The sequence below is a fragment of the Hemitrygon akajei genome, chromosome 9, assembly GCF_048418815.1.
Source record: "Hemitrygon akajei chromosome 9, sHemAka1.3, whole genome shotgun sequence".
Taxonomy (NCBI): domain Eukaryota; kingdom Metazoa; phylum Chordata; class Chondrichthyes; order Myliobatiformes; family Dasyatidae; genus Hemitrygon; species Hemitrygon akajei.
In genome coordinates, this window is record NC_133132.1 from 76,993,321 (window position 1) to 77,009,381 (window position 16,061).

General features: G+C 48.0%; 1 protein-coding gene across 1 annotated transcript in view; it reads right to left on the reverse strand.

Annotated features, from left to right (window-relative positions):
• Nucleotides 1-3,359: 3,359 nt before the first annotated feature.
• The window catches only part of LOC140732803 (uncharacterized), a 28,848-nt gene continuing 16,146 nt past the window's right edge, over nt 3,360-16,061 (reverse strand). The window contains exons 4-5 of the mRNA XM_073055436.1: nt 5,392-5,594; nt 3,360-3,861 (exon numbers count right to left, since the gene is read on the reverse strand). Coding sequence (XP_072911537.1) covers nt 3,414-3,861; nt 5,392-5,594 — 651 coding nt within the window. The 3' untranslated portion in view covers nt 3,360-3,413. The remainder of the gene's footprint in view (nt 3,862-5,391; nt 5,595-16,061) is intronic.

Consider the following 16,061-nt stretch of genomic DNA (forward strand, 5'->3'; position numbering starts at 1 on the left):
ATCACTGCCTGGTTCGGGAATTGCACCGTCTCAGATTGCAAGACTCTGCAGAGGATAGTGAGGTCAGCTGAGAAGATCATCGAGGTCTCTCCTCCTGCCATTACAGACATTTACACCACATGCTGCACCCACAAAGCTAACAATATTGTGAAGGACCCCACACACAAACTCTTCTCCCTCCTGCCATCTGGCAAAAGGTACCGAAGCATTCGGGCTCTCACAACCAGACTGTGTAACAGTTTCTTCCCCCAAGCCATCAGAATCCTCAATACCCAGAGTCTAGACTGACATCTACATCATTTATTATTATATTGAAATGTGTCCTCTACTGTGCCTATTGTCTTGTTTATTAATTATTAATTAATTAATTATTGTCTTGCCCTGCATTGTTTTGTGCACTTTATGTAGTCCTGTGTAAGTCTGTAGTGTAGTTTTTGTGTTGTTTTATGTAGTCTAGTGTAGCCTTGAGTTGTCTCATATAGTCTAGTGTAGTTTTGTGTTGTCTCATTTAGTTCCATGGTCCTGGAGGAATGTTGTTTTGCTTTTACTGTGTACTGTACCAGCAGTTTATGGTCCAAATGACAATAAAAAGTGACTTGACTTGACTTGACTTGAATTCCACAAGTTCACCATTCTCTGGCTAAACAAATTCCTCTTCATCTCCGTTCTATTCTGAAGCTGTATCTTCTGGTCTTTGACTCTCCCACCATAGGAAACATCCTCTCCATATCCACTCTGTCAAGGCTTTTCACCATTTGATCAGTCTCAATGAGATTGGCCCTCATACTTCTGAATTCCAGTGAATACAGATCCAGAGCCATCAAACACTCTTCATATGAGAAGCCATTCAATCCTGAAATCATTTTCGTTAACCTCCTTGGAACCCTCTCCAGTTTCAGCAGATCCTTCCTAAGATAAGGGGCCAAAACTAATTACAATACTCTAAAAGTCACCAGTGCTTTATAAAGCTCAGCACTACATCCTTGCTTTTATATTCTAATCCTCTTGATATTAATGCTAACATTGCATTTGCCTTCCTCACCACAGACTCAACCTACAAATTAACTTTCGGGAATCATGCCGAAGTCCCTTTGCACTTCAGTTTTTTGTATTTTGTGTTCATTTAGAAAATAATCAACCCTTTCACTTCTTCTACCAAGGTGCATGACCATACACTTCCTGACACTGTATTTCACCTGCCACTTCTTTGCCCATTCTCCTAACCTGTCTAAGTCCTTCTGTATCCACTCTAATTCCTCAAAACTACCTACCCCTCCACCTATCATCATATCGTCTGCAAACTTTGTAACAAAGCCATCAATTCCATCATCCAATCGTTGACATATAATGTAAAAAGAATCGGTCCCAACACAGACCCTCGTGGAATACCACTAGTCATCAGCAGCCAGTCAGAAAAGGCTCCCTTTATTCCCACTCTTTGCCTCCTGCCAATCAGCCACAGCTTTTTCAATTCTATCTTTCCCGCAATACGATGGGTTCATTGCTTGTTAAGCAGCCTTATGTGTGGCACCTTGCCAAAGGCCCTCTGAAAATCCAAGTACACAACATCAGCTGATTCTTGTTTGTCTATCCTGTTTGTTATTTCTTCTAAGAATTCCAACAGATTTGTCAAGCAAGATATTCCCTTGAGGAAACCATGATGACAATGTGCCTCCAAGTACCCTGCGACCTCATCCTTGATAATTGACTCCAATATCTTCCCATCACTGAGGTCAGACTAACTGGCCTATGGTTTCCTATCTTCTGCCTCTCTCCCTTCTTGAACAGTGGGATGTCATTTGCAATTTTCCAGTCTCCTGGAACCAATTCAGAATCTAGTGATTCTTGAAAGATCATTACTAATGCCTCCATGATCTCTTCAGTCACCTCTTTCAGAACCCTGGTGTGTACACCAACTGGTCCAGATGACTCATCTAACTTCAGACCTTTCAGTTTCCTGAGAATCTTCTCTCTAATTACAGTATCTTCACACACTTCATGACCCTGACACCTGGAAATTCCACCATACTAATAGTGTCCTCCACAATGAAGACTAGCACAATATACTTATTCAGTTCATCCACCATTTCAGTGTCCCTGATTACCACCTCTCCATTTTTCAGCAGCCTAATATCCACTCCTGCCTCTCTTTTACAATTTATATATCTGAAGAAACGTTTGGTGTCCTCTTTAATATTATTGACTTGCTTACTTTCATATTCCGCCTTTACCTTAATAACTTTTTTTAGTTGTCTTCTTTTGGTTTTTAAAAGCTTCCCAATCCTCTAACTTTGCACTGATTTTGCTCTATTATATGCCTTCTCTTTGGCTTTTATGTTGACTTTGACTTCTCGTTACCCATGGTTGTGTCATCTTCCTTTAGAATACTTCTTCCTCTTTGTAATGTATATATCCCGTGCCATCCAAACTGCTGTCATAACAACAACCTCTCACTCAATGTCATTAAGACCAAGGAAATGATTGTAGACTTGAGGAGAAGGAAACCAGAGGTCCATGAGCCAGTAATCATCAAGGGATCAGAGGTGGAGAGGGTCAGTAACTTTAAATTCCTGGGTGTTACTATTTCAGAGGGCCTGTCCTGGAACCATTATATAAATATAATTGCAAAGAATGACAGCACCTCTACTTCCTCATGAGTCTGCTGAGATTTGGCATGTCATCAAAATTGGCAAACTTCTATAGATGTGTGATGGAAAGTGTGCTGACTGGCTGCATTACAGCCTGGAATGGGAACACCAGTACTTTAGAGTGGAAAATCCCACAAAAGTTAGTGGATTCAGCCCAGTACGTCACGGGTAAAACCCTCCCAACCATTGAGCACATTTACATGAAACATTGCTGTAGAAAAGCAGCATCCAACATCAAAGATCCTCACCACCCAGGCCATGCTCTTTCCTTGATGCTGGCATTAGGTAGAAGGTACAAGTGCCTCAGGAACAGTTACTACCTCTCAAGCATTAGGCTGTTGAACAAAAGGGGATAAGTTCACTCATTCTATTACTGGTGTTCCCTCAGCCGATGGTCTCACTTTAAGGACTCTAACTTTTTATTTCTTGCTCTCTTTACTATTTGCCTTTTATTTATATTTACGTCTTCACAGCTTGTTGATCATTGATCCTATTCACAGTCACTGTTTCATAGGTTTGCTAAGTATACCCACAGGAAAAAGAATCCCAGGGTCATATGTAGTGACATGTACGTACTCTGACAATAAATTTTACTTTGAATTTTGAACTAAACATTCCAATCTTTCGTTACAAAGGCTTTTATTGATTTGTTTGGATGCATGGCTTTGAAAATGAGAAGACATAAGAGGAATGATTTAATTTTAAGCTGTTTTATACAGAATTTCCAAAGTTAATCACAACAAATTCATTTTTAAGTGTTCTTTATTAATTTTGTCGACGGCTTTGAGCTTTGTGGGGTTTGCAAACGTGCAATGCGTTGGACAAATCTCTGCACATCGGTCGAGATGGGAGGATGAATTCTAACTGTTCCGGAGGTAAATTTGGAAAAGTGAGATTAATATAGTCCTGGAAAGCCTGTCTTGTCTCCCGTAACTCCATCTCCAGCTCCAGTTCCAAGATGGTCATGGTTTCCACACGCTCATAAACATCTTTGAGATTAATGTCTTTATCACACAGCATCTTTTTTAACTGGTCTATTTCAGATTGATGTCTGCTTTGTAAGACAACAATGGGGGCTTCAGCTAATTCCTTCTCTTCTTGGCGAGCTTTAGCTACTTCCTGTAGAATTATTTTCTCATACTCAGCTTTCTGGCTCTGCAGAGATTCTTGTACCAGAGATTCTTTCTGGTGTTCAGCATCAATTTTTATCTTTCTGAACAAAATATAAACAAATGTAACATCATTTAAATTAAATTAAAAACATGGCTGGGTGCTTTACCTGCTGAAATGACATGCAGTTTTGAATGCAGTATTGTTCCAAGTCCAATGGCATTCAATGTTAAAAGGCTCAACTTTGGGAGATCTACTACCCATTTGTTATGTTAGAGGCCATGAATCCATACAAAAATAATAGAGGAAGCTTTAATCACACCAATTCTCACAATATCTTTTTCAAAGTGGAGAACAATATGGCCTTGCTGAGCTGATATCTACCCTTCTTTCACCTTGCAGCCATAACCACAAAGTGTACAGTGTGAAAAAGACTGACGATTCCATCGAGCTCGCTGCTGATATCAGCTGCCCGGCACTGCGGTGCACCCACATGACTCCATGATCGTCCTGCTGTCATGTGACTAGCTCTTGGCTGGGCTGATGAATTCCCTCCCTTCGGTTCACAGATAATGACTTGCCTTGTGATATTTCATTCCTGAGTTTGTTCTCAAGTGGGGCAGGGCCGCCCTCTCAACCCACCTCCCAAAAAAATGTCAAGATTAAAAAAAAATCAGTGTTTCCTCAGGGAAGCAAAAGAATTATTTTTTAAATACATATTTTAATAAATATTAAGGTCCACTTCCATTTTTGTTTAGTTGTTTAGCTTTTTCCTACATTCCCCTGATCCCAGATCCCAGTGTTATTGTAAGAATAGCTGGCATTTTCATCATCTGGAGTCCTCCTGCCATTCAATGACAAAATTCCACACCACCGGATTATCCACCAAAGGCCAGGAGATTTTTTTTGCAAATGCCACAAGAAGGGACTGACATCGACAAGCAAATGTACGGAAGGTAGTTAGTCAGTCATCAACAAGCCATTCCACCAACTCCACCACAGTTCAATTGTACTTACTGGCTGGCGGAACAGACAATCTGGTCCATTGTGCTCTCCGCTCCCAGTTTAACCACGAATTTATCAACACTTTTCCACTTTTTACTCCACACAATGCATTAGTGGCAAGGAAGCAGATTATAAGGCATTACAGGACAAAGTAAATACATAGCTGTATGCCTTATGGCTCTTAGGTTTGTTATGGCAATTCTTATTCGCTCTAACCATCCCACCTCAAATCTTTGCCTTAAGAACTGCAAATGCTAAATATCTGAAATAAAACCAGAAAATGCTGAAAACAAACAACAGGTCAGGCAGCTTTGAAGGGGTGAGTAGGGGAGAAACAAAGTTAACACTTTATCAGGACTACAAAGAGATAGTGATGTTCAGCAGGCAGTTAAGTGGCTTCTTGGACCTCTGTTATTTTGCTCTCTCTGACACTGTATGAAAGCTTAGCAGGATTTTCAAAGCACACCCACCAAGATGACATCAATATCTGAAGGGAACAGTGCATCTACCTGGAAACAAGTTGTGGAATCAAAGACTGTGGTCATCAGACAGCCCGGCATAGAATGACTCCAACTATTCCAGCAAGAAGTTAATAGATGGGAAGCACTCAGTGCCAGTGAGAACTTACAATACTACTTCCTCAAGGTTTTGCAATGCAATGGCCTTTTGTTCCTCTATGGCTTCCTGTACAACCTTCTCCTTTTCAGCTTCACATTTCTGAACTGTCTGCTGGATTTCTTGAGCCAGGCGTTTTTCTCCAGCCTCTCGTTCCTCTCTGGTTTGCTGCTGATATTTCCACTGCATCTTGGCCTCAGCTTTTTGTACTTCATCCTAACAAAATAATTGGAGAAAGTCCTTAGACATATGTGCATTTGGAAAGGCAGTGGCTTTGATTAGGGAGAAACCCTACCACTAATTTGGTTGAATTTTTTGAGAACATAACCATAAAGCCGAATGAAGAAAGGGTGGTACATGATGGACTTTAGTAAAGCAATTGATAAGGTCCTACATGATGGACTGGTCCAGAAGGTTAAGACACATGAGATCTAAGATGAACTGGCTGATTGGATCCCTAATTGGCTGGATGATAATTGGCGGAGTGTGATGGTGGAAGGATGTTTTTCTTCTTGGAAGCCTGTGACCAGAGGTGTACTGTAAGGACTGGTGTCAGGACCTTTTTTGTGATATATACTCGTGAGCTGAATGTGAATGTAAGAGGTTTGGTTGGTAAGGCTGAGATGACATAAAGTGTTGTCATTAGCGAGGAAAGTTGTTTCAGGTCATGGCAGGATATAGAGTAGATCATATCAAAAATTGGATAAAGTGTTGGCAGAATTTTAGCAAGTGCAAGATGATGCATTCTAAGAAGTCAAATAGAAATAGGACATTTCTGTAAACACTAAGGAATATTGATGAACTTTGGTGTTCGTCCATACTTCACTCAAAAAAATGTCAACACAGGGAAATAGGATCTATTTGAAGAGGGTCTATGGTATACTTGCTTTCATTCATCAGAACAGAGAATATAAAGGTTGCAACATTATGTTGCAACTCTACAAAAAAGCTGGTTAGACTGCATTTCGGATATTTTGTGCTGTTCTGATTACAACACCATAGGAAAGATGTGGTTGAGCATGTTGAGAAGATTCACCAGGATATTGCCTGGACTGGAGAACTTTAGACATGGAGAGAGATTAGGTAGGCCAGGCTTGTTTTCTCTAGCAATGGTGGCATGAGAGAGGTATAAGAGGAATACATCAGGGAGATAGTCAGAATCTTCTTCCCGGGGAAAGTGTATCAAAAACAGTGTATCAATTTAAGGTGAAAGGAAAGAGTTTTAATGGAGATTTGAGGGATATGTACAGTCTAGTTACTTTCAAAAGACATTTAGACAAGTACTTAAGTAGGCAAGGCAAAGAAGGATATAGACCTAGAGCAGTTGGGCAGTAAGTTTGGCATGAATGTGAAGGGCCAAAGGGCCTGCTTGTGTGCTGTACAACTCTAAAAGAATGATTGTAATTTAGGGAGAAATGTTACACTAATTTGGTGAGAGGCAGAACTGTGAAGTCATATGCTAAATTTTAAAAAAGACAATAGAATAAATTGTAACATGATTCATAATAACAGATAAGTTCTCTCATTTCTGTGACAAATGTGTCACTTTTCTCACCATCGGAGGATAATAGTCATCTCTGATTTGACCCTTTACCCATTGGACAACTTACTGATACTCTATTTAACCTCATAAATGAAATCCCACTTCCTGGATAAAGTGATCTCGAACAGCATCAAAGCTCCTGAATGAAGCATGATCAACAACTGTGACCTGCATGGAATTGATATGCATTGTCTGTGTCCTACACGCAAATAAAAAACTCACTGGTACATCTTTCAACCATAAACCTGTCTACCTTTCTGGTTTGTTTTGTAACTGACAATGTGGTGGAGCATAATTGTGGTAGTATATTAATCATACTAGATGTTTACTCCCACAAAATGGTAATACTAATAGTTTTTTAAAGTCATGAAGTCATACGGTGTAGGAATCAGAATCAGATTGATGCACCATCAATAACTCACTCTGAGACGTAGGAAACGAGGTATTGGCTTTTATTGACTGGAAGAATGAACATTCCTGGGGAATGAGGCTGGGCAACAGGCCTCAGTTGCCTTTATACAGGGGTCTGTGGGCGGAGCCACAGGAGCAGTCAGCAGGGGTCTGTGGGAGGAGTCAGCAGGGGTCTGTGGGAGGAGTCAGCAGGGGTCTGTGGGAGGAGTCAGCAGGGGGTCTGTGGGAGGAGCCACAGGAGCAGTCAGCAGGGGTCTGTGGGAGGAGCCACAGGAGCAGTCAGCAGGGGTCTGTGGGAGGAGCCACAGGAGCAGTCAGCAGGGTCTGTGGGAGGAGCCACAGGAGCAGTCAGCAGGGGTCTGTGGGAGGAGCCACAGGAGCAGTCAGCAGGGGTCTGTGGGAGGAGTCAGCAGGGGTCTGTGGGAGGAGTCACAGGAGCAGTCAGCAGGGGTCTGTGGGAGGAGCCACAGGAGCAGTCAGCAGGGGTCTGTGGGAGGAGCCACAGGAGCAGTCAGCAGGGTCTGTGGGAGGAGCCACAGGAGCAGTCAGCAGGGGTCTGTGGGAGGAGTCAGCAGGGGTCTGTGGGAGGAGCCACAGGAGCAGTCAGCAGGGGTCTGTGGGAGGAGCCACAGGAGCAGTCAGCAGGGGTCTGTGGGAGGAGCCACAGGAGCAGTCAGCAGGGGTCTGTGGGAGGAGTCAGCAGGGGTCTGTGGGAGGAGCCACAGGAGCAGTCAGCAGGGGTCTGTGGGAGGAGCCACAGGAGCAGTCAGCAGGGGTCTGTGGGAGGAGCCACAGGAGCAGTCAGCAGGGGTCTGTGGGAGGAGCCACAGGAGCAGTCAGCGGGGGTCTGTGGGAGGAGCCACAGGAGCAGTCAGCGGGGGTCTGTGGGAGGAGCCACAGGAGCAGTCCAGACAGGTATATGTAGTTCACCACATGGGCGTCTCGGACCAAGAGTTCCGCATGCTGTTCCGCTGTGAGTGTTTTGCAGTCACAAGTCCGCACGAGTGCCTGTAGAGCTCGGAGAAATTCAGCGGTCGACTCAGTAGGCCGCTGTTTGCGCGTGGCCAAGCGATGTCTGGCGTAGATAGCGTTCACCGGCCGCAGGTACTGTCTTTTGAGGGCGTCAAGCGCCCCTTCGTAGGTTGAGAGGTCCCTGATGAATGAATAAACTTTTGGGGCAACTCTCGAGAGGAGAATTCTGTGCCTAACAGCGGGGTCAGTTGCACGAACCTCCTCCAAGTATGATTGGAAGCATGCAAGCCAGAGTTCAAAGGCAAGAGCTGCTTCAGGGTCTTGGGGGTCCAAATCCAACCGTTCCGGGCGTAAAACGGTTTCCATGCTTTAACTTCCAGTCAATAAAATTGATGCACCATCAATAACTCACTCTGAGACGTAGGAAGTGAGGTATCGGCTTTTATTGACTGGAGGAATGAACAACACTACATCCTGGGGAATGAGGCTGGGCCACAGGCCTCAGTCGCCTTTATACAGGGGTCTGTGGGAGGAGCCACAGGAGCAGTCAGCAGGGGTCTGTGGGAGGAGTCAGCAGGGGTCTGTGGGAGGAGCCACAGGAGCAGTCAGCAGGGGTCTGTGGGAGGAGCCACAGGAGCAGTCAGCAGGGGGTCTGTGGGAGGAGTCAGCAGGGGTCTGTGGGAGGAGCCACAGGAGCAGTCAGCAGGGGTCTGTGGGAGGAGTCACAGGAGCAGTCAGCAGGGGGTCTGTGGGAGGAGTCAGCAGGGGTCTGTGGGAGGAGCCACAGGAGCAGTCAGTGGGGGTCTGTGGGAGGAGCCACAGGAGCAGTCAGCAGGGGTCTGTGGGAGGAGCCACAGGAGCAGTCAGCAGGGGTCTGTGGAAGGAGCCACAGGAGCAGTCAGCAGGGGTCTGTGGGAGGAGTCAGCAGGGGTCTGTGGGAGGAGTCACAGGAGCAGTCAGCAGGGGGGGGGTCTGTGGGAGGAGCCACAGGAGCAGTCAGCAGGGTCTGTGGGAGGAGCCACAGGAGCAGTCAGCAGGGGTCTGTGGAAGGAGCCACAGGAGCAGTCAGCAGGGGTCTGTGGGAGGAGTCAGCAGGGGTCTGTGGGCGGAGCCACAGGAGCAGTCAGCAGGGGTCTGTGGGAGGAGCCACAGGAGCAGTCAGCAGGGGTCTGTGGGAGGAGTCAGCAGGGGTCTGTGGGAGGAGTCAGCAGGGGGTCTGTGGGAGGAGCCACAGAGGAGTCAGCAGGGGGTCTGTGGGAGGAGCCACAGGAGCAGTCAGCAGGGGGTCTGTGGGAGGAGCCACAGGAGCAGTCAGCAGGGGTCTGTGGGAGGAGCCACAGGAGCAGTCAGCAGGGGTCTGTGGGAGGAGCCACAGGAGCAGTCAGCAGGGGTCTGTGGGAGGAGTCAGCAGGGGTCTGTGGGAGGAGCCACAGGAGCAGTCAGCAGGTCTGTGGGAGGAGCCACAGGAGCAGTCAGCAGGGGTCTGTGGGAGGAGCCACAGGAGCAGTCCAGACAGGTATATGTAGTTCACCACATGGGCGTCTCGGACCAAGAGTTCCGCATGCTGTTCCGCTGTGAGTGTTTTGCAGTCACAAGTCCGCACGAGTGCCTGTAGAGCTCGGAGAAATTCAGCGGTCGACTCAGTAGGCCGCTGTTTGCGCGTGGCCAAGCGATGTCTGGCGTAGATAGCGTTCACCGGCCGCAGGTACTGTCTTTTGAGGGCGTCAAGCGCCCCTTCGTAGGTTGAGAGGTCCCTGATGAATGAATAAACTTTTGGGGCAACTCTCGAGAGGAGAATTCTGTGCCTAACAGCGGGGTCAGTTGCACGAACCTCCTCCAAGTATGATTGGAAGCATGCAAGCCAGAGTTCAAAGGCAAGAGCTGCTTCAGGGTCTTGGGGGTCCAAATCCAACCGTTCCGGGCATAAAACGGTTTCCATGCTTTAACTTCCAGTCAATAAAATTGATGCACCATCAATAACTCACTCTGAGACGTAGGAAGTGAGGTATCGGCTTTTATTGACTGGAGGAATGAACAACACTACATCCTGGGGAATGAGGCTGGGCCACAGGCCTCAGTCGCCTTTATACAGGGGTCTGTGGGAGGAGCCACAGGAGCAGTCAGCAGGGGTCTGTGGGAGGAGTCAGCAGGGGTCTGTGGGAGGAGCTACAGGAGCAGTCAGCAGGGGTCTGTGGGAGGAGTCAGCAGGGGTCTGTGGGAGGAGCTACAGGAGCAGTCAGCAGGGGTCAGTGGGAGGAGCCACAGGAGCAGTCAGCAGGGGTCCGTGGGAGAAGCCACAGGAGCAGTCAGCAGGGGTCTGTGGGAGGAGTCAGCAGGGGTCTGTGGGAGGAGCCACAGGAGCAGTCAGCAGGGGTCTGTGGGAGGAGTCAGCAGGGGTCTGTGGGAGGAGCCACAGGAGCAGTCAGCAGGGGTCAGTGGGAGGAGCCACAGGAGCAGTCAGCAGGGGGTCTGTGGGAGGAGTCAGCAGGGGTCTGTGGGAGGAGCCACAGGAGCAGTCAGCAGGGGTCAGTGGGAGGAGCCACAGGAGCAGTCAGCAGGGGTCTGTGGGAGGAGCCACAGGAGCAGTCAGCAGGGGTCTGTGGGAGGAGCCACAGGAGCAGTCAGCAGGGGTCTGTGGGAGGAGTCAGCAGGGGTCTGTGGGAGGAGCCACAGGAGCAGTCAGCAGGGGTCTGTGGGAGGAGCCACAGGAGCAGTCAGCAGGGGTCTGTGGGAGGAGCCACAGGAGCAGTCAGCAGGGGTCTGTGGGAGGAGTCAGCAGGGGTCTGTGGGAGGAGCCACAGGAGCAGTCAGCAGGGGTCAGTGGGAGGAGCCACAGGAGCAGTCAGCAGGGGGTCTGTGGGAGGAGTCAGCAGGGGTCTGTGGGAGGAGCCACAGGAGCAGTCAGCAGGGGTCTGTGGGAGGAGCCAGCAGGGGTCAGTGGAAGGAGCCACAGGAGCAGTCAGCAGAGGTCTGTGGGAGGAGCCACAGGAGCAGTCAGCAGAGGTCTGTGGGAGGAGCCACAGGAGCAGTCAGCAGGGGTCTGTGGGAGGAGTCAGCAGGGGTCTGTGGGAGGAGCCACAGGAGCAGTCAGCAGGGGTCAGTGGGAGGAGCCACAGGAGCAGTCAGCAGGGGGTCTGTGGGAGGAGTCAGCAGGGGTCTGTGGGAGGAGCCACAGGAGCAGTCAGCAGGGGTCAGTGGGAGGAGCCACAGGAGCAGTCAGCAGGGGTCTGTGGGAGGAGCCACAGGAGCAGTCAGCAGGGGTCTGTGGGAGGAGTCAGCAGGGGTCTGTGGGAGGAGTCAGCAGGGGTCTGTGGGAGGAGCCACAGGAGCAGTCAGCAGGGGTCTGTGGGAGGAGCCACAGGAGCAGTCAGCAGGGGTCTGTGGGAGGAGCCAGCAGGGGTCAGTGGAAGGAGCCACAGGAGCAGTCAGCAGGGGTCTGTGGGAGGAGTCAGCAGGGGTCTGTGGGAGGAGTCAGCAGGGGTCTGTGGGAGGAGCCACAGGAGCAGTCAGCAGGGGTCTGTGGGAGGAGCCACAGGAGCAGTCAGCAGGGGTCTGTGGGAGGAGCCAGCAGGGGTCAGTGGAAGGAGCCACAGGAGCAGTCAGCAGGGGTCTGTGGGAGGAGCCACAGGAGCAGTCAGCAGGGGGTCTGTGGGAGGAGTCAGCAGGGGTCTGTGGGAGGAGCCACAGGAGCAGTCAGCAGGGGTCTGTGGGAGGAGTCAGCAGGGGTCTGTGGGAGGAGTCAGCAGGGGTCTGTGGGAGGAGCCACAGGAGCAGTCAGCAGGGGTCTGTGGGAGGAGTCAGCAGGGGTCTGTGGGAGGAGCCACAGGAGCAGTCAGCAGGGGTCTGTGGGAGGAGCCACAGGAGGAGTCAGCAGGGGTCTGTGGGAGGAGCCACATGAGCAGTCCAGACAGGTATATGTAGTTCACCACACAGATTTAATATCACTGGCATTAGTTGTGAGGTTTGTTAACTTTATGGCAACAGTACAATGCAATACATGATAAATAAATATAGAGGGAAAAACTGAGTTACGTTAAGTATTTATATGTCCATTAAATAGTTAAGTTAAAATAAGAAGTGCAAAAATAACAGAAATTAAAAGTAATGTTCATAGGTTCAATGTCTATTCAGAAATCGGATGGCAAAGGGGAAGAAGCTGTTTTTGAATCGCTGAGTGTGTGCCTTCAAGCTTCTGTACTTCCTGACAGTAACAGCGTGAAGAGGGCATGTCCTCATGGTGGGGATCCTAAGCCACTGCTCCTTGAAGATATCTTGGATTCTATGGAGGCTGATACCCATGATGGAGCTGACTAACATTACAAGTTTCTGCAACTTAATTCAGTCTTATGCAGTAGCATCCTCTGCCCCCATACTACATAGTGATGCAGCCAGTCAGAATGCTCTCCGTGGTACATGTGTATAAATTTTTGAGTGTTTCAATTGACAAATCAAATCTCCTCAAACTCCAAATGAAATATAGCCGCTGTCTTTCCCTCTTTATAGCTGCATCAATACGGTGCATCCAGGTTAGGTCCTCAGAGATGTTGACATCCAGGAACTTGAAATTGCTCACTCTCTCCACTTCTGATCCCTCTATGAGGATTAGTTTGTGTTCCCTCATCTTACCCTTCCTGAAGTCCACAATCAGCTATTTGGTCTTGCTGACGTTGAGTGCAAGGCTGTTGCCATGACACCACTTGACTAACTAGTATATCTCGCTCTTTTATGCCCCTTCATCACCATCTGAAATTCTGCCAACAATGCTTGTATCATCAGCAAATTTATATACGTAATGATATTTGAGCTATACCTAGCCACACAGGCATGGGTGTAGAGAGAGTAGAGCAGTGGGCTAAGCACACACCCTTGTTAATTCTCAGCGAGGTGGAGATGTTATTTCCAATCCGCACAGATTGTAGTCTTCCGGTTATGAAGTTGAGGATCCAGTTGTAGAGGAAGGTATAGAAGCCCAGGTTGTGTAGCTTTTCGGGTGTTAAATGTTGAGGAACAGGCTATTCAGCCAAATGACTCCTCATCAAACATCAAGCACACATTAAACTAACAACACCAAATCCCATTTTGTCAGCACATTGACATCCTCCAGATTTTAGCATTTACCTATATACCAAAGCCAACTAACCTCGCACATTTCCTTGCACCGTGGGAGAAAACCACAGCACCCGGAGGAAACCTTGGAAAGGCTTAATAGTGCAACTATTAAAGCTGGTGTCTCACATTGTCACCAGCCCAGGCACAATCCTGATATCATCTGTATGGAGACTGCTCATTCTCCCTGTGGCCATGTGGACTACCTCTAGGTAGTCCAGCTTCCTCTCCAACCCCAAAGACATGCAGGTGGGTAGGTTAATTGTGTAGATAAGCATTAGAATCAGGGTCCAGAAATGGGGTTGATAAAATTATGGTGAGAAGAAAACAGGCTTGGGAAGGCCTTTGACAAGGTGCCGCACATGCAGCTGCTTAGCAAGCTAAAATCCCATGGAATTACAGGGAAGTTACTAGCATGGGTGGAACATTGGCTGGTTGGCAGAAAACAAAAAGTGGGAATAAAGGGATCCTGTTCTGGCTGACTGCCAGTTACCAGTGGAGTTCCGCAGGGTCGGTGTTGGGACCACTGCTTTTTACGATGTATGGTAATGATGTGGACTACGGTATTAATGGATTTGTGACTAAATTTGCCGATGATATGTAGATAGGTGGAGCAGCGGGTAATATTGAGGAAACAGAGAGCCTGCAGAGAGACTTAGATAGTTTAGGGTAGTGGTCACCAACCTTTTTAAGCCCAAGATCTCCTACCTCAGCCTTAGTGAAAGGCAAGATTGACCCCAAATCGATTAGGCACACGCATGTGCACTGGGGCAAAAAAGACCAGAAGTAAAACCCCGCAACCCGGAAGTAGAAATAATATATGAACACCAGGGATCGCCACCCTTTCTTTGCACCGCGGACCGGTTTAATATTGACAATATTCTTGCAGACCGGCTGATGGGGGGAGTGGGGTGGTGTCACAACCGGAATACAGCGATACTCGAAGCAGGTTCCTTATGTCCAGTCTATTCCGCAATTTAGTTTTCGTGGCTCTCAGCACTTAGCTGCTGTCCCGCTTGCTCACTTTTTTTCCGCTGAAAAAAAATCAACGGGTTTGTCTTTAAGTGCAGGGTGCTTGGACTCAAGGTACCGAAGCAGCTTTGAGGACTTCATTGCCTCATTAGACAGCCTCCCATCCGCCCGCTGCCAGACGCCTTTGCCAGGTGCGGCTGTTCCCGTACCGGGGTCGCGGCGGATGCAGTCCGGAGAGAATGACCGACTGAGCGAGGAGTGTGACAGGACACCGGCCCGTCTCACTTGTAGGATCAATCGGGCAACAAAAGTTTGTTTCATTAGATCACAGCGAGGTAGCTGCTCTGATACTTACGAAACCCTGAGCCTGAATTAGATCATCTGCGAATATTTTAGCACCAGGTTCCCCACAAACATTCGGTGTGCTAAACAGGTTTAGAGGCAGCGCCCATCTGTCCACGCTCCAGGCCAGTACCAATGGCACTTCCCGCCAGCCGCGCGAGGCCAACTAATGATCCCTGGCGTGAGGGTGTCACTGCGTTTAGGCGATTGATGACCTCGTGTGTATTCAAGTTCAACAGTGGGCGTGATAGGGAATGAGGAAAGGTGCAGCTGACTAATCGTTTCCTCGCGGCCCGGTGATTGGGGACCACTGAAGTACACTGTAGTGCGTGGTGGGGGAGCTACACGCATGCGCACTGGGCAGAAAGAACGGAACTAAAACCCCGCAACCCGGAAACAATCTCTCAACAGTATTTGTGTATTTATTTTTCTTTTTTTTTGGGATCTACTGGGAAAGTCTCAAAAGATCGACCAGTCGATCGCAATCAACGGGTTGGCGACCACTAGTTTAGGGAAATGGGCAAAGAAGTGGCAAATGAAATACAATGTTGGAAAGTTTATTGTCATGCATTTTGGTGGGGAAAAAAATGGGCAGACTATTATTTAGATGGGGAGAGAATTCAAAATGCAGAGATGCAAAGGGACTTGGGAGTCCTTGTGCAGGATACCTTAAAGGTTAATCTCCAGGTTGAGTCAGTTGTGAAGAAGGGGAATGCAATGTTGGCATTCATTTCTAGAGGTATAGAATATAAGAGCAGGGTTGTGATGTTGAGGCATTCGTGAGACCACACTTGGAGTATTGTGTGCAGTTTTGGGCTCCTTATTTTAGAAAGGGCATACTGACATTAGAGAGGGTTCAGAGAACATTCACAAGAATGATTCCAGGGTTACCACATGAGGACTGTCTGGCAGCTCTTGGGCTGTATTCCCTGGAGTTCAGGAGAATGAGGGGGGATCTCACAGACACATTCCGAATGTTAAAAAGTCTGAGTAGATTAGATATAGCAAAGTTATTTCCCATGGTAGGGGATTCTATGACAAGAGGTCATGACTTCAGGATTGAAGGACGTCCATTTAGAACTGAGATGTGGAAAAATTACTTTAGTCAGAGGATAGTAAATCTGTGGAATTTGTTGCCAGGAGCAGCTGTGGAGGCCAAGTCACTGGGTGTACTTAATGCAGAGATAGATAGGTTTTTTTTTAGCCAGGGCTTCAAAGGGTACAGGGTGAAGGCAGAGGAGTGGGGATGACTGGAAGAATTGGATCAGCCCACGATTGAATGGCGGAGCAGACTCAATGGGCTGAATGGCCTACTCCTGCTCCTATATGTTATCATC